Source organism: Equus caballus, chromosome 1, assembly GCF_041296265.1.
Source record: "Equus caballus isolate H_3958 breed thoroughbred chromosome 1, TB-T2T, whole genome shotgun sequence".
In the NCBI taxonomy this organism is placed as follows: domain Eukaryota; kingdom Metazoa; phylum Chordata; class Mammalia; order Perissodactyla; family Equidae; genus Equus; species Equus caballus.
Window position 1 is genome coordinate 96,208,464 of NC_091684.1, and position 19,052 is coordinate 96,227,515.

The following is a 19,052-nucleotide window of genomic DNA, read 5'->3' on the forward strand; positions in this document are numbered from 1 at the left end:
TTTTAAGGGTCAACATTTCTGCACCAAGCCAAGTAAATCTTCCAATTATTATATTGGACTAGATCATTTTAATTTCTGAATCAAAACTTGGCTTTGCAACTTAAAGTGACAGAGAATTTTCTGTTAACCCTAATTAATGAACAAAGAAGTCATGAAACCGTCCCAAATTGTCATCGAGTTGAAGGGAATGAGTGGGCCCAACGGCGCATGGAAGACAACATCGAGTGGCTTTTATGACGAAACCCAAGGAATCCTGCTTGTTCAAGGCCCTGGCTCTGTTTGTGGGAGTTTTCAATGGCCCTAAAGAAGGCCCTCCAAGAGGATTTGCAATGAGGGAGCAGGTGCCCCTCTTGGTCCTATAGGGAGTGGAAGCACGTCCAAGTTCTCTTCTCCCCTCAGAGAAATGCTCCTCACTAAATCCTCTTTCCCTCAATTTTAACTCCCCCGGACTGTTTATATCCTCCTGTGGATGAGAATTTTTAGAGTCAAGAAATTGCTTCTCAGTCATTTCCCTTGGCCAAGCTGCATGTGTGCCAGGCACTTCACTATGGAATTTCATATCATTAAAGCACGGTGCCTCTAAGGGAAATTCCAATTTAGCATAATGGTTCAGTTTAATAGAAAATGCCATTTCCTGCTCCAGATATTGGCTTCAGGAAGAGGGGCTCCCTTATCCATTAGATTTTTGTACCTCAGCTCACACAACACAGCCCTGGGAGGGGTGTGTACTGCAGATCAGAAGTAGTCACAGCAACGAGCCACGGGGATGGGAAAGTATGGTGACAATTGAGGGGTGAAATTATAGGCAGATACCTAATAATTGGACAATGGCTTGAAGTATGTGAGAAAGGGCATGAGGAGATTTGGCTGCATTTCCTACTACAAGGACTTTAGCTTTTATTCTGAGTGAGCTGATGAGCCACTGCTGCATTTTGAGCTGAGGAGTGATGTCTTCTGAAACATGTTTCAGAAGGACTGCCCTGACTTCTATACTGAAAATACACTGGGGGGATTGGAGTGGGAAAGGGCAGAAAAAAGGAAAAAAAGTTTAAAAATCAGGGCCTTCAGTAAGAGCTGATGGTGGCTTTGCCCGGGGTGGTATGAGCAGAGGGAGTGAGATGTGCTCAGATTCTGGATTTTTTTTTTCCTTGAGTTCCTAATAGTTTACAACATTGTGAAATTTCAGTTGTACATTATTACTTGTCTGCCACCATTTAAGTGCTCCCCTTTACCCCCTGTGCCCACCTCCCAGTCCCCTTCCTCCGGTAACCACTGAACTATTCTCTTTGTCCATATGTTTGTTTATATCCCACGTATGAGTGAAATCATCTGGTGTTTGTCTTTCTTCATCTGGCTAATTTCACTTAACATAATTCCCTCCAGGTCCGTCCATGTTGTTGTGAGTGGGATGATTCCATCTTTTTTATGGCTGAGCAGTATTCGATTGTGTGTATATATATATATATGTGTGTGTATATATATATATATATATATATATATACCACATCTTCTTTATCTAATCATCGGTCAGTGGGCACTTAGGTTGCTTCCATGTCTTGGCTATTGTGAATAATGTTTCAATGTATTCAAAGTATTAGCTAAGATATTTTAAAGAAGTTTTATATCTATGTTCATAAGGGATGGTAGTCTGTAGTTTTCTAATCTTGTAAACCCTTTGTCTGGTTTTGTTTTCAGAGGAGTGCTAGTCTCCTGGAATAACTTGGTATATATTTTCTTCTCTTCAATTTTCTCAAAGAGTTTGTATTGAACTGATATTATGTCCTCCTTAAATGTATGCAGAATCCACCAGTGAAGGCATCTGAGCCTGGAAGTTCCCCCCCATCCCCTTTGGGAAGATTTTTAACAATAAATTCAATTTCTTTAGTAGATACAAGGATATTTAGATTATGTCTTTCTTTCTGAGTGAAGGTTGGTAGTTTACACCTTTCGAGGAAGTTGTCCATTTCATCTAAGTTTCTTGTAGTTCTGGTATGTGATAAATTCTCCACCTCTTGTCTTTTCATTCCTTAAACATGTCATTTCACTGACTTCTGGTTTGCCTTGTTTCTGATGAGAAATCAGCTGCCATTCTTATCTTTATTTCATTCTGCATACTGGGTCTTTTTCCTCTGGTTGCCTTTAAGATTTATATTTTTCTCTCTCATTATGTGCTTGGGTTGGATTTCATCAAATTTAGAAAATGTTCGACTATTATTTCTTCAAATATTTTTTGTGCCCTTCCCTTTCTCTCTTCTTCTTGGACTTAATGACAGGTGTATTAGGTTGCTTGAAGTTGTTCCACTGCTCGCTAATGCTCTATTAATTTTTTCCAGTGCTTTTTTCATTCAGTGATTCATTTAGGAGGCTTTTTGGTTCCATGCTTTCAAGTTCATTTATTTTTCTTCTACAGTGTCTAATCTGCTGTTAGTTTCACCCAGAGTACTTTTCATCTCAGATATTGCATCTTTATTTGTAGAAATTGTTTGTGTCTCATTTCTCTCCATATCATGCACCTACTTTCCTCTATCTTCTTGAACATATGGTGTGTATTTACGATATTTATAATATCTGTTTTAATGTCCTATTCTACTAATTCTACCATCTGTATTATTTCTGGGCTTGTTTCTATTGCTTGATTTTTCTCCTCATTATGGGTTGGGTTTTCCTGTTTCTTTGCATGCCTGGTAATTTTTGATTAGATGCCAGACACTGTGAACTTCATATGGTTGGATGGTTGATTCCTTTTTATTCCTTTAAGTACATTTTCCCCCTCTCCCCCCTGGGGAACAGTTAAGTTACTTTGGAATATTTTGGTTTTTCAAGACTTGCTTTGAAGCTTTGTTAAGCAAGTCAAAAACAGTCTTTAGTCTGTTGCTAATTTGATCCGTTATTGAGGATTATTAAACCTGATCCTTTCAAGTGACCCTTTCCCTGGACTCAGGTAGTTTCCTGACACACACGCACTGATCCATACACAGCTAAAGACTCAAAGGAGACGTTCTCCACATTTCTAGAGGGCTTTTTCTGTGTAGATCTCTCTTCTCTGGAATTCTGCTTTATGAATTCTAACTGCCTTGGCCTCCTCAGAACCCAGACTCATGGAGACCGTCAGGCTTTGCCTAGGTTTCCGCTTCCTCTGCTACAACTTGGAAACTCTCTAAGTGGTAAGCTCAAGCTGACTTCTTTAGTTTCTTTTTTCTTGGGTGCCACTGTTCAGCCTTTGTCCAAAGTCTGAAAACTGTTGTTTCATATATTTTGTTTGTTTTTAGTTATTAAGGTGAGAGGTAAGTTCAGCCCCTATCAATCCATCATGGCCAGCATCTGCACACTTAATTACAATGTTGTATGTCCTTAATTCTTCTGAATTTATATTCTCAGTTCTTACCTTTGGGTCTCCGCAATTGGATCTAGTTCAGATGTGAGGGCTTTGATGTGTTAAACACATAGCTGTAACCTTCACAACCATCCACTCTGGGGCTCTGGACCATGCAATTTTATTTTCAAATCATCTTTGGAATCATTTTTTGATAATATTTCTGGATTTTAAATGGTAAATGCAATTAAAAATTATAATTTTCTGTTAGCTCCTTGGGATAAAAATCCACCAGGTGTTAATGTGAATCATAAGGTCACATTTTCCTAGTGGTAAGGATAGTTGTACACAAATAGAAGCAGATTTAAATATTCTCTTGAGGCGAGCAAATAGGGATTGCAAACAAAATAATTAAAGTGGTTTGTAGCAAGCAAGCAAATGAGTGCTGTGAAGGATCAGCCACTATTATATTTATTTTTCTGTTTGAATATCTGCCTGGGGAGTAAGCTGCAAATTGAAGCCCCGGCCAGCTTTTAAAAATTTAACAGCAGAATAAAAAGCACTGGCTTTGTGTTATAGAGATAGTGACTTAGGTCAGAGTTTTAAATGTTAAAATTTTCGAGGTTCACATTTTTCTGTGGGGAATTCTGAAGATGCCTTCTCTCCTTTTCTCCCTTTCTCCCTCTCCCTCCCTCCCGTCTTCTCTCTCTTCCTCCTCCACTTGTTCCTCCATCCCCTCCCTTCTTCCTTCGTAAGTATTTGCCAGGCCTGGTGCTCAGCACTAGGCAACAGCAGAATCTGAGAGACACACCCTGGCCTTGAGAGGTGTTCTGGTTCCAACTCCAGTGTAGATGGAGCAATGGGTTGGCATCTGCACTTCCCTTCTGTTTTTGTGCGGGGAGCACTGAGAAGTCACAGTGCCCCCAGATCTGAGTCAGCGTTGTGGGTATACAATAAAGAACCAGAGGATCTGAGTAGGTGGACTTTTGTGATGCAGCTCATGAGACCCCCTTTCTGGGTGAATTTCATGCTGTTCTGCTGGGGACGTTGGGTTGCCACTTCTGTGCCTGTGACTGAGAACCCTGTTACCTAGAGGACTGTTACTCAGACTCTGCCCTGAGTTGTTGAACTGTGCACGCTCTAGATTTGCCCTGCCCTCCAAATTGTGACAAAGCTATTTTTAGCCTGTCCTTACAGTTATTTTCGTGTTTTCAATACCCAGGACAGACCTACAGAAGTATACATTTCAGGTCCAGCCTAGAGCATATTTCAGGAATATCACATCTGAAAAGGCTGGGCTGAGGTTAGCAATCGCTGAACCACTCTGGGAATTGCTTTGACCCACCTTAGACATTCCGAGTCTGCTGGAATTAAGGGAAACTGCATGAGCCGCCGTGGCTGACATGGGGTGGTGAGGATTCAGAACTTGCAAGGTTGGTGGAAGCAGGAAGGCCGAAGGAGATGGAAGGAAAAGAAGGGAAAGAGAAGGTGGGTGGAGGATGAGTGAGACAAAGGAGAGAGTGGAAACAGGAAAGGATCAAGTTAAAGTAAGAGCCGGAAAGAAAGAAGAGAAGAGAGCTGACGGGAAGGGTAGATAAGTCTCAGAGATGGCCCACTCAAGCCCCTCCATCATGCATAAATAACCAGCCAGCCAAGGAGCTTTAGTGACTGTCCCAATAAATGCTGATGACATGTGTGGGTCCCTTGGTTCCTTGGAAGGCAGATGTCCATCTTGTGCTCACGGTCAAATAGAATAGAATAAAATGTAATGAAATAAAAATTCAATTAAATGAAATAGAATAAAAGAGCCACTAAAAATGCAAAGTTCCAGGGACTTACTTTGGGCTTCTCTGGGCGAGACAGCAGATTCTCCTGGTAAACCAGCAGGCCTGGGGAGGGTTTCTGGGAACTGTACAGAGACCCTGAGGAGACATCCATCCTGCCCTGTAGCCACAGCCAGGTTAGGTCTTTAGGGAGCAAGGCCAGCTGCTTATTGCTGGCTGCTCTGACTGTGCTCACTCATGGGAATGGGCTGTGATGGAGGAGGTGGGTTGGGGGAGAGCTCTGCCACCTGTCACTGGGGCAGCCTGGGAGAGAAGGGGCAGGCCGAATGTGGGCTTCACTGTGAGCAGAAACCATTTGTGTCATTTATAAAAATAAAGGAAGCCATACAGATTTTCAACCAATGGGCCATTTTATTTAATGATAGAATGGTTGAGTATCCTTGGGTCTCTTGGAGGTGAGGAGTGAGAAACAGCTAACTGCAGACTGGGCTGGTCTGCCACAGGCTCCCTTAAGCGTGTGGAGGAGGCTGTAGGAGCGATGGAGTGGCAGGAGAGGCAGAAAAAGGGCTGCTCTGGCTCACCTGGAGGCCAGGCTAAGGCAGGTCTTTTGTTGGCTATCCAAGAACCCAGCTTTTGACTCAGAAGGATAAGGAGTACTTGCTGCCAAGCTCTGTGCTGGACATGTTGAATCTCATTGAATTAAAGCCACTGAATTAAGTTAAAAACCCTGGGAAGTACTGTTATCCTGTCTACAGATGACACTCCAAGGAATTAAGTGCCTTGTCCAACTTACGCAGCCAGAAGAAGAAAAGCCAGGAATTGGAACCCAAACCCATCTGATTCCAGATCCTACACTCTCGTGGGGTCCGAGATTCCACATTTCTAACCAGCTCGCAGGTGATGCTGATGCTCTTGGTTTATGGACCACACTTTGGGGAGCAAGGGATCCTTTCTGCAATTTTCTATATCCTATGTATAATGAGACTCAGGCATACCCCATGAGTTTATAGGGGATGATTAATGAGAAAGGGTTTATCTCTGGTCAGAACAACCACTCAGAAGATGCTCTCCTTCCACCATCCTCTGTCCTGGGAATGTAACCAGCTCCAAGCCTTGGCAGCTCCCTCCTACCCTCTCTTTTTCACCAGGATGTCCTTGTCTCCATGGACAATGCATGGGTAGCTTTCCTTGTCTCGAGCACTCCATAGGGATCTGAATATAGCAGACATTCTGAAAAGCCTGTTGACTTCCTTGGGAGTAATTTTTTCATCACGACTTTATTGAATCTTCCTTCTATTTTCTCAACTTCTTTCCAGCCAGCTTTGTCTGTGAAGTTTCTCTGCTATCATCAACTTTAGATTACCTGGCACCATGGTTTTTAGGAGAGAAATAAATTTTATTATTTCTCCAGAGATGGAATAATGCTGGTATCATGCAGATGTTTGATAGATATAGGTCTTTCTAAGGAATAAAAAGAAATGACTAATAATGTGATTGCGTAGCCCTATGTAAGTTTAGACTTCTCTATAAATGTTTAATAATATTTTCCCCTGATATCAGAAGGTTCAGAAATTTTACTGAAGTCGTGAAGATCAGACAAAAACTTATTTGTCTATGAATTTTGCATCTGGTATTCCAAAAATGTATATTTAGAAGAAGGAGATCCTTACCATTTTAATTGCTACTTTGATGATTTCTCCTCATTATAAAAATGTATCTTCTTTGCTATTCAAACAGACGTTTTGCGGAGACTTCCACAGTGATTCTCTGTTTTAAATAAAATATTTCTAAGAGGCTTAAAAGATACAGAGCACGATGTAACAAACATCTACATGTCCACAATTTAAATTTTTCCATATTTGAGATCTCCATTTTTAAGAAATCAACCATTTCAGATATAATTGAAGTCTGCTCTGTGCTCATATAGCAGTCCCATTAAATTTGGTATCAGTCAGGTTGTTTCTGATGATTAAGTTACAGAAAAATCTGAATCCAATTTCCATAAATGTCCTGAGATTTTATTATCTCAACTTAGAGAAGGCTCAGAGATGGGTCGTGAGTTTACAGGGCAGGGCGATTCTGAGGCTAAATAATATCTCAGGACTCCTGTTTTGTCGGTTGTCCTCAATGTGCTGGGCCTGCCTTTGAGGGGGATCTTCCCATGATTCACACCTCAAGAGGCAGAAAAGTGCCGTCTCTTCTTGGTCATCGTCTTAGGATTGAGCGGACACACTCAGAATCTCCCAAGGAAACCCCCACACATCTCCACAACCAGAAATGGAGTCATGCACCCTCCCCTACAACCACCTAAAGTAGAAGGACCACCCAGGGCGGCTCAGACCAAGCAGGATGTACCTCTGATTCTGGGTATAGGGGTCGCTTCCTACCACCTCGAATCCCGTAGTGGAGGGAAGGGCACCTGTTCACACTGCGGTTCTGCCAGCACAGAAGAAGAGGGACAAGGCCGTCAGGTAGGCTGCAAATCTGTTTGTCATCCCCACCTACTTCCCCAGTGCCAGCCACTCTCCCGAAGCTGGTGTGTATCCTTCACATCTGTTTTTATTACATTGCATACATCTCTACTATAAATGTACCTTATTTGATATATCATTCTGTAACTTTGTCTTTCTTTTCTTTCTTTCTTTTCTGTCTTCCTTAATTTTCTCTTATTCTCATAGTTCACAATAAGGAGAATTTTAAAAACCATCACTAGCTTCCATATCAGTTGTTTACCACCTTTTTTTGAGTCAAAGCCTTCTTTGAAAATCTGATCCAACCTATGGGCTTTGTCTACAGGAAAATGCACACATACTTGTATACTTTAAATTTTTTTGGAATGGTAAGTCCCCCTGGAGCCTGCCAGCAACCCTGGCTGAAGACACACATTGCCTCTGAATGGAGGCAATTACATCTCATTCTGTTCCTTGCTATCTTCTATAAGAAGGACAATTTTGCTTTCAATCAGTGAACTAAAGTAAGCCTTCTGGGAGGATGTAAGGATTAGCTTTTCTTTAGAGTTCATCTAACTTTTTCTTAGTCTTAATTCTTTGTAATTGAAGTAGATATTTGTAGAGGTTTCCTAATAATGTATTTGACTCAAAGTGAAGATTGTCTGAGCTTCAGTGTGCATTCTCAGCACAAAATTAGAGGCGGTGAGTATTTTTATTATTCAGTGCGTGAAGCAAGTCTCACATTTTGTTGTTTTCATAGAAATCGTCCTTTAAGTGTGCCACAAGGCGCTAAAGGGTATTTTTTTTCCTCCCGATGACTGGCAAAAAGGATGTGATGTTAACTGGGAACTTTATCCCTTGTTTCATCTCTACTTTTTTTAGTTGTTACAATATTTTTGTTTTCAAACTACAAATACTTCTTCCACTGAAAAAAGAGCTGGATCCCGCAGTATTTGCCATTGCTCTATTTTAATTCCATCAATTAATATGTGCTCTAGATTCTACTAGATAGTTAAGCTATCTCTGAAGATGATCCATTTGTAACCATCCTAGTCCAAGTTGCCATCATCTCTTACAGAAATCATATTTTGAGTGAGCAATATGGATGAGAGAGGATTTATGAGTGGAACCTATTTGATTGCAGGAGAGGAAGATAATGGAGAAATTCGGGGGAGGGGGATGTTTCTGGAGCAACAGACAAAATAAGGTAGAACCTGCAGAATATTTACCTTCTTTCACCCACAATAGTGAGATGACTCAAGAATACAATTGAGATTTGACCAAATGGGGAAAGTTGCACATGCTTCTCTTGGGCCCCTCAGAAACAGCCCTCCTTCTAATATTAATGACAGTGAACTTGGGAAAAGGCAGTCAAGTGAAGCAAATATAAATTGTAACATAATAACTAAAGTTTAGTCAGTTACCCAGTCAAGACATATGAGGAGTTTGGGAGATGGGTGTGTGTCCCAGAAAAAGAGCAAGGTCATGAGCTAAAGAATGAAAATTTGTATAAAAGGTTTAGTAGATGTCTTTACGGAAGAATAATTAGCCTGAATGACACTCCCAAAAGGAAAAGAACTAAGAAAACTGAATATAATATATTTTTAAAAGTATTTTTAAATAGATCACTAAGCAGTTGAGAGTAATGACCATAGGGGCCAAATATAAAGTGAAAAGGGAAAGTCTGGGAAATATGTGAGCTTCAGATTTGGTTTTTGCCTTGAATCTATTGGCCAAACTGTGAAGACCTTGCGCTTTTATTCTTCTGGCTGTGTGGGGCATAGAACATATAAGAACAAGTGTAAGAACCAATTAAATGTGGGGCTTAATGAGACATTTCCACATAAAGCTAGAAACTTAGATTCTCAGAGTAAGGGTTTATGAGAAATGAACTCACTGTGCAGAAGGGCAGTTTCCTATTTTGACTTTGGAGTTGCATGGAGGGGGGAAATTTTCTTGAGAATTGATAAGCCTCCAGCAGGTTTGAGACCCAAGCCCAAAGGAAAGTTCTGTATTAAATTCTGTGGTTATGGATGGGAAGTGCTCCTAGGTAGGTGGTAGAAGCAAGCATGAACATTGCTTGAGGTAATGCAAATTCCAGTCAGACTCCAAGGAATTCACAAGCAAGTTCTAAGGAAAATAAGATTCCATACATGAAAGAAAGAAGGAGAGAAAGAAAGAAAAAAAGAGAAGGAAAGAAAAAAAAGGAAGCAAGGAAGGATAGGGGGAAAGAAAGACAGTTCAATCAGATCTGAAATGACTTTAGAGATTAGAATTATCTGACACAGACTGTTAAAGAAGGATGCTTGAATATGTTTCAAAAAATAAAGAGATGCTGGAATATATGAGCAAGGAATAAAAGACATTTAAGACATTTTAAAGTGAAGCAGAATTGAGAGATAGAGAGCTTCAGGAAATTAAAAACCTAATAATTGGACTTAAAAAATTTAAAGGATAAATTAAATATCAAAATGGGCACAGATATAGAGAGAATTAATGAACTGGAAAATATGGAAAGATTATTTACCTTGCAGCCAGAGAAAGAAAGAGAGGGAAAACATAAAGGGAGGTTAAAACACATGGAAGATAGAATGATAATGTTGGATTTCTAGAATGAAACAAGAGATAATGGGGAAGAAATAATATAAAAGGGTACTATAGTTTAGAATTCTCTAGAATTAGAGAAAGAAACCAAACTCCTGATATAGGAAGCCCAAGGATCAGGAGCAGAGTAAAAATAAAACATCCACACCAGACATGACACAATGTGACACTGCAGGGCTCCAAAGCCAAAGGAAAAAGTAAAGAGCATCTGGAGAGAACATACAGGTCATCTCCAAAGGAATGGAGTTAAACTGATTCCTAGTATCTGAGGTAGGGGGCTGATAAGGACCCCAAAGATATCCAGGGCCCAATTCGGAAACTGTGGGTGTTATCTTATGTGGCAGAAGAGAGTTTGCAGTGTGATTAAGTTACTGATCTTGAGATGGGGAGACTATCTGGGAAAATCCTAGTGGACTCAAGTGTTCTTATAAGAGATAAGCAAAGGGATGTTTAATTATACAGAAGAGAAGGTGATGTGACCGTGGAGGAAGAGACTGGAGTGATGTGGCTACAAGCCAAGAGATGCTGGCAGCCATCAGAAGCTATAAGAGGCAGGGAACAGATCCTGCCCTGGAGCCTCTGGAAGGAGTGGATCCTGCCAACATCTTGATTTCAGCCCAGTGAGACTGATTTTGGACTTCTAGCCTGCAGAACTGGGAGCGAACAAAGTTCTGTTATTCTAAGCCATTAAGTTTGTGATAATTTGTTATTGCAGCCACAGGACACAAAGACACTGGACAAAAATGAAAGCCAGAAGATAGGACCATATTATCTTCAATGTGCTAAGAGAAAATAGTGGTCAACTTAGAATTTTATCTTTCAATAATGAGATCAGAATAAAGATATTTTCCAGCAAACAAAAGCTAAGTTTATCACTAACAAATCCACATTAAAGGAAATCCTAAATTATGTATTTCAGGTGAAGGAAAATGATCCCAGATGTAAGGTTTGAGGTCCAGAGAAGAATATCTAACAAATATATTGATAAGTTAGACAAATATTAACTGTATAAAACACTGGAAATTATGTGAAATAGAAGGCATAAAGAAAGATAGAATTAAGATATTGACCACTGTTATCACATTAGTTGGGATGATGGTGCTTAGAGATATTGAAGAGGACAGTAAAAAAATACTGATTAATTTCACACTTTGTTTGTATGCATATTAAAAGATCTAAGATAACCCATAAAAGAGTAACAGAGACTATAACTTCCAAAATAGGGTAAAAAAATGAAAAAGGAAACAAAATCATTCCAAACAGAAGCAAAAAAAGTTGGAAGAAAAAGGAAACAGTAAAATATGTAACATAAATAACATGAGAGAAATCAATCCAAATATATAAGTAATCCTAGTCCAATATAAACGGATTGAGATTTTTACTAAAAAATTAAGGATAGATTTTAAAAATTCTAGTATATGGTGTTTACAGGAATCTTTCTTACAGTCCTGCTGACTGTTAGATGGGAAAGTGATTTCTCTGATCCCAGGTTCTGATGCTTGGGGTGGGACCTCCATTGGCAGGGCAGCTAAGAGCAGAGCAGAGCACGGACATCCAGGCTCAGCTGCTTTCTCTGCTCCATGTCCTGAAGCTCAGCTGGGTTCTGGGCCTGTCTCACCTGGTGATCCTGAGAGGTGAACACGGCAATTTCTCCACCTTTGATTGTCTGTAGGTCCCAATCCAACAGGATCATCTGCCTTTAACAGAATTTTGTCTGAAATACAAAATTTAGTGGTCTACACTCAGATTTAGTATGTGACGGTGTTTCAGTTCTATTGAGATGACTGCAATTCAGCATACTTGGGAACTATTGACCATTCATTCTGCAAGGGTGCAACTCTTCATTTCTTGCTTTCTTCTGGTTCCAGCACGTGGTTTCAACTGAGGAGCAGCCTTCACGCTTACATCAGGTCCCTAAGAACCGGAAATACATTGTTTACCCTTCAACCTGTCATGTTCTTGTTTAAGGGATTTTGAAGGTCCTGATCACTAATTTGTAACCTCATCATCTCCATTTATACCATCTCCTTGTCTCAAAGCTACAATGTGTTGTCTGCAAGGAGGAAGACTGAAGACTGGTTTTGAAACATAGTGATTCACAGTTAAAATCTTGACCTGCAGCCAACACGGATTTAGTCACTTTTAGGAGACAGTCAGTGAACTAGAGCTTTCTTAACCTGGCTCTTTCCCACCGCTAAAACTCTGGGTCCATGTGTGTTTCCATGTTTTGTCATCCCATGCTGCTCCCAGCCATGGAGCAGTTTGGCTCTTCTCTAATCCTCTCTCTGTACAGCAGCCAGAGGTTTTCAAGAATGTAAGTCTGACTGTGGCTTGTTTCTGCCTCAAGTTTTTCTAGGGCCCCTCATCGCCCTTGGTGTGGATGATTCAGCGAGGTTTACGGCGCCTCCTCGCCCACATCTGGCCCAGGATAAAGATCCAGCCCTGCCTTAGACCACTATCCCTTTCTGCCAGTGGCTCCGCCCCTCCCCAGGTCGGAGGGGCACCCTGCTGCCTCTCCCTGGAAGAGGGTGCCACAGGGGGCCACTGCTGCCAGGGCCATCAGCAGCAGCATCACCGGCTCAGCTCTGCACTGCCCCTCCCCACTACATGCCAGCACTTTGCCTCAAGTTGTCCTTCCGGTTCAGCTTCAGTGCCAGTTCCTCACAGATGCTTCCTCCTGGAAAGAGCTCCCTGTGGCCTGTCCCCTTTGTTACCTTTATGCTTGAGAGTGCATATTAGAAATGGACAATAATAATCGGATCCACCTCAAAGAATTCCTAGGGTGATTGTGAGCACCAAATGAGGTTCATTTGTGCGAAGAGCTTAGCAAATGGTCTAACGTGGAAGCACAATGAGTTTTCTTTGCCTCTAGATTTCCTTATTACATCACTCCTCATAGTTCATCCTATGATGACCTTGAACTTCACCAGGTGAGATTAGGCCCGACTCATTCACGGTTGTATCCCCAGTGCTTAACACAGCACAGACCACAGATGAGATGTTGGGTAGATTTTGTGCAATGACTGAGTGAATGAATGGATATATTTTCAAAATTTATATGCAAATCTTTAAAAAAAGTTCTAATTATTAAGGAATTAGGAGAAACTCGTTGAATTTTGGTCGGCTATGTCAGAGAAAACCGGTTTTTTCCTTGTCTAAGTCAGGTAGATGACTCCCAATAAGAAAGTTAGCCTTTATTTCCAGCTAATGCCTAACATGACATTTGACAGCACTGGCTCTTAAGAGCTGGACTCCGAGGAAGCCAGTGCATTGATGGTCTAGCTTCAGATATCTTTTCCTGGCCTTCAGGGAAGACACTGAGTAATCCTGTTTGCATTTTAGGATGAGCAAGTATTGGTTGTAAATAAGCAACTAACGAACTGAGTGACCTGGGCCCCCATCCCTTAATGCCTTCGGCTATTGATCTAGACGCCTCCTCATAGGCCTTTTGCAGAAATAGTTCATGAGTCAATGGTAAGAATGAGTCTGGTTATCTTCCCAGGAAATCAGCGACCCAGAGATCCTGGATCTGGTCCACAGCGCCCTGGGCAGGATGACCGTGGTCCGGCAGATCTTCCCGTCTGCAAAGGACAACCAGAAATGCATGAGGAACAACCACCGCATCTCCTCCCTGCTCTGTGACCCCCAGGAAGGCTACCTCCAGATGCTGCAGGTCAGTGCTCGCCTCGCCAGCTCCCTCCAGGAGGGGAAAGGCCCATGCCCTTGGCCCGCCTCGGGCGACTGTATGCCTCAACTCCCGCTGAGCACTCTTGCCCACCTACTTTAACTACTAGAACTCTGTCATTTACTGAAATTGAAACCAGTCAACTGGGCAGTGCCTCCGAGAAACATCAGCAGGCAATTATCCCCATTGTCAGCAGACAGGGCATATTAGCTCACTGGGTGCCTCTTGTATGTAAAAGTAACATGCTTAGGGAGTAAGGAGATTCTTGTCTCTTAGGCTTCTGTGATGACAGTTTCCTGGAGGATGGGTTCACATGGCAGGCCTGGGGATGGAGGCTTCCTATGGGGAGTCATCATCTTGAACCTGTTTTAAGTTTTCCATTCCTTCCAAGATCAGATGACAGGCTCATGGTCAGTCCTTCCATTGCTGGCTTGACATAGGTGTAATCTCTGTTAGCTTCTCTTGGGACCTGGGAGTAGGATGTGGAGCTGTGACCTGTTGTGAGAGGTGGTTTTCTCCCTGGATGTTTGGGGTAACAATGAAGCACAGTGGAGACTGTCCATTGGGCCCAGAATCTGCCATTAGGAATATCGTGCCCAAGAAAACTTTCATTTGATGCTTGGTGGGAGCCACATAATAAAAAGAAATTTCTCCCAAGTGGGTTTGTGAAAATTGTCCAGAAGTTTGTGCACGTGATATGCTTGCCATTCAGCATTTGAAACTAGTTACACCTCCTTTACTCAACCACACATAAGGAGTGGAAATCAGTGTTGCAGGACAGAGATGGCTGTATCTGCCCCACCCCAGGACATTTTCGTATCATCTTATCAGGGGCACACATTTTGGGGAGGGAAATTATTAGAATCTCTGGAGTGGGCTGGGTACACATGTCATTTGCCAAGACATCAAATCCATTCTATAATCTTATGTTTGGTGGGGGGAAGGAAATGTGCCCCAACAGATGGTAAATGCTAGAAATATGTCCTTGATTGATGAGGAAACTCAGCAGACACTGTGATTCTAACTAGAGTAACTCCCACTCCCTCCGTGTCCACTGCTCCAGGGAGCCATCAGAATGTCTGGGTCTTTCTAAGGTGGTGAAGGGTTGGCCAAGAGAGTGGACTAAGGCCTCTGCAGGACCCGTGGACTTGAGAGCCTGGAGCATATGGGCTGGGGGGTAGAAGGTACTTGATGCCAGGTTTTGTACTTTTGGATGCTCTTGCCTGCTCTGTCTTCCTCCTTTCTGGAGTTTGGAAGAAGAGGTGAAGGCCAAGTAAGACTCTCACTGTGCCTCTGTATTGATTACCCCCGCTCCCCATGTGGATGGAAGCACAGTGAGATGACATGGCTCAGGCAGTGCGTGCCCATCCCCACATCCCCGCCTGAGGCAAGGAGGAGAGGGCACCCTGTCACTCTGTGGGGCCTGCTCCTGGGAGGGTCTCACTCCCTGGAAGGTCCCCCACATTCTCTCTCCTCAAAGGGCTTCCTTCTTATCCAAGAACATGCAGCCTTGCCCTCGCCCTGCCCCGTGTCCCCCATCCATTTTCCCAGTTCTTGCTTAGTCATGCTGCACTCCTTCTGCTTGAGGAGCTAAGGAGGGGCCACTTCCCATGGCACAGACATACGCTGCACGGGTTAGGGGTGGAGGGAGAGGGGACGGTATCTCATCAAGGCCTGTGATTACTTGTTTTGCCGTGGACTAAAGGTGCGGGTGAGCTCTTTGGTAGCACGTCAGGCACACCGGATGCAAAGCATCTGTCCTGGAGGACAAGCGAGAAAGGGAGACTGATGGTAGTGAGGAGGGATCCAGTAGAGGGTGTTAGAAGATGACACGCACCCCTTAAGAGGGTAAACAGAGGCACGGCTCTGAGGCACGTGGCTCGTTGTCATCAAATGTGGTGAATGCAATATCAGACCTAGAACCCCAGCCACCTTACCTCTCTCTGTTCCTGCTGGGGCCCAGGCACGACACAAAGAGCAAGATTTAAGAGTGACATCACAGAGATCTTGTGGTAATAATAGCACTAGCAGCAGCAGCAGTAGTAGTAGTAATAGTAGCAGTAGCAGTAGCTGTAGTAGTATTAGTAGCAGTCGCTGTAGTAGTAGCAGTAGCAGCAGTAGTAGTAATAGTAGCAGTAGCAGCAATAGTAGTAGTAATAGCAGCAGTAGCAGCAGTAGCTGTAGTAGTATTAGTAGCAGTAGCTGTAGTAGTGGCAGTAGCACAGCAGTAGCAGTAGTAGTAATAATAGTAGCAGTAGCAGTAGCAGCAATGGTAGTAGTAATAGCAGCAGTAGCAGCAGTAGCTGTAGTAGTAATAGTAGCAGTAGCTGTAGTAGCAGCAGCAGCAGTAGCAGCAGTAGTAGTAATAGTAGCAGTAGCTATAGTAGCAGCAGCAGCAGTAGCAGCAGTAGTAGTAATAGTAGCAGTAGCTGTAGTAGCAGCAGCAGCAGCAGTAGTAGTATTAGTAGCAGTAGCAGTAGTAGTATTAGTAGCTGTAGTAGTATTAGCAGCAGCAGCAGCAGTAGTAGTATTAGTAGCTGTGGTAGTATTAGTAGCAGTAGCAGTAGCAGCAGTAGTAGTAATAGTAGCAGTAGCTGTAGTAGCAGCAGCAGCAGCAGCAGTAGTAGTATTAGTAGCAGTAGCAGTATTAGTATTAGTAGTAGTAGTAGCAGCAGCAGCACAGAAACCAGATTGCCTGGGTTTGAATCCCGGTCACTCTAGTTACTAACTTTTTAATGTATTATTTTTTATTTGTCATTCTCTGCTTCAGTTTCCTCTGTAAATTGGGGATTAAAATATTACCTACCCTTTAGAGTCATGATGAAAACTAAACGAGAGAACATACAGCAAGCGTTTAGAACAAGGCTGGGTTATTAACAGGATCATTGTGGAGGAGGTGGCCAAGCGGGTTCAGGGTTTCCATGGCAAGGGTGAACATAGCCTCATCTTTTGTATGATATAGTCCGCCTATCTTCCGGAGCATGCTCTTTAAAAGCATCAGAGCAGGTGGGAGAGCATCTCTAGTCTGTCCAGCCCCTTATCCTATGCATCATGCACCACTTACTGTCCACAGTGCTCATGCAGGCACTCCATCAGAGCTGCCTTGCATGGGAGAAGAGAGGCCGTGGCTTTGAGACCCACTTAGCTCTGTATACAAGACCTGCTCGTTGGAGAACTTCCACAAGGACTGATGGAGTGGATCTGTTAGAATGCAGGTCTTAACACAAGTTAAACTGCCCTTAGAAACCTCTTTATATATCTATAAATAAAATACTTTATTAAGGGTGTCTCGATCTCCATTTGTTGCACCTGCTTCCTTGTGTGGGGGTTGACGAGAGGGAAATGTGGATTTATTTACTCATCCTGCCCAACAACCATTTGGGCAGCTTGTAGATTCATCTCATTTGCAAGCCATTCCGCTTAGGTTTCCTCAGTAGCTATTACCACTTCTTTCTTTCCTAATGACAGTGTAGAAGGCAGACTAATTTCTACTAGCCTCTAGCTGTGAGATTTATAGAGAAGACTCTAACATGTTTAGAACAACTAACTTAAGGAAAAAAACCACATTTATGTCATGGCTTATTAACTTTGTCTTGATGAAATTAATGAAAATACTTTTGGAAGTGGAGCTCTCAAGTCCATCTTTAGTTCTTCCGTCAGACGGCTGCCCTTAGAATGATTCTTCTGGGTTAGAAGTTGTCATGAGGACCATCAGGAACAGGGAATTTTTACGAGACCATCCATCTCTCCAGTTCAGCACTGAGCTGGCCTCAGAAACTCCATCTTCTTCTGTCAGGCCAGTGGTCAGGGCTGTCTGAGCTCCAAAGCCAGCCAAGCACTATTATAGCAAATCAATTTGGTTACTATTTAGTAGAAAGTCCCCTGGAAGAAAAATACTTAAGTGGCTTTTTGTGGCTTCAAAAGCATCGTATTTGCTAGAGTGTGGGGCAGTTGTTTATTTTTCCCTACAAAGTCCTGTCTTATTTGTGTGTTTCTCATTCTGGTTTTCTTGACAAGTTAGCTTAGGGTTCGCCTGACTCAGTAAGTTAATAAAAGTGATAACGAGTCCTTAAGAACCTTGAGACTTTGCTAAGATTTCACGGGTAGCCTTGCTCAGAGGAGAATCTGTAACTCACTCCGTCTTCAGAACTGTGCTGCCTGCCTGGCGACTTCAGGGCTGCAATTGAAGTAACAGACATGTTGTCACATTGCCACTCCATTTATATTCGAATGTGTTTCCAAATGGGACAGACAAATGGTATAAGCTGTGTTGTCTGGTCACCGTGGAGCCTGGGCCTTGCTGGGGGGCTAATGTGGTGTTATTATACAATGCTCCCTCGGGTTGGAATTTTTCTTCTTTGTGCATTTTAAAATTCTTGAATGGCTTGTTAGCTGGAATCGTGCATCCCACGCTCAGTCTATAAAAGCATTTGAAAACTTCCCCTCCTCCAGGAGGCCCTGTTTCTTTAAGGTTTTCTGTACTCTTGCTTGGCTGCACGTTTTTCATCAAGCTGCTAGTAGAATCGTTTCTCTGCAAAACGCTGAGCCTCCCCATTCCTCAGCTACCTTGAGCTTCATTTCACTTTCCCTGGTTTCCTTCACCCTGAAGACCCAGATGGAACCCTTCACAACCAGCGTGGAAAAGCGTGGTCATGGATGCCTTTGTCAGAGGCAGTTGCACAGGTGGTCTCCTTGGGTGCAATGGTTGCTGTTCTGGCTGCAGGTGGCCACGTGCGAATTTGGAGCCCAGAGGACCTCGGGTATGGACAGATGCCCCTCCCTACTCTCCACATGCCCCCTCCAATTCAGCCACGCAGAGAGCTCCCTATGCCCTTTGCCCTCTGCCACCATCTGCGCCCTCCTCAGGCCTGGCTATGATGCCCTCTTTCAGGACAGGTGGGCTGGCAGCAGTTTGGCAGAGAGGCCTTGCCTGGGGATGAATTTCTCAAGCTGTGACATCTGGGCGTCAGCTTGTCCTCCCAGCTGGACTCTCTGCCGGCTGCTTGTCTGGCTTTGCTGGATGACCAGAGCCTGTCTGAGGATCTGGTCAGAGGTCAGGTCCTGCTGTTTCCCTCCGTGAGGTCTCCCCGAACAGTCTATTTTGCTTGATTAATGATGGAGGGAAGAGAAAACTGGACTCCTTAGAAGCCTGCGGGAAATGCAGCCTTTCTTAATGAAAACATTTCCCACGATTCCAGCTTTGGTGTGGGGCGGAT

General features: G+C 43.0%; 1 protein-coding gene across 3 annotated transcripts in view; it reads left to right on the forward strand.

The window, feature by feature from the left end:
- GRID1 (glutamate ionotropic receptor delta type subunit 1) overlaps window positions 1–19,052 on the forward strand; it is a 670,463-nt gene that overhangs the window by 436,332 nt on the left and 215,079 nt on the right. For all 3 annotated transcript variants that reach the window (XM_023648767.2, XM_023648771.2, XM_070265586.1), the window contains one exon: window positions 13,654–13,824. In XM_023648767.2, the coding sequence (XP_023504535.1) occupies window positions 13,654–13,824 (171 nt within the window). The remainder of the gene's footprint in view (window positions 1–13,653; window positions 13,825–19,052) is intronic.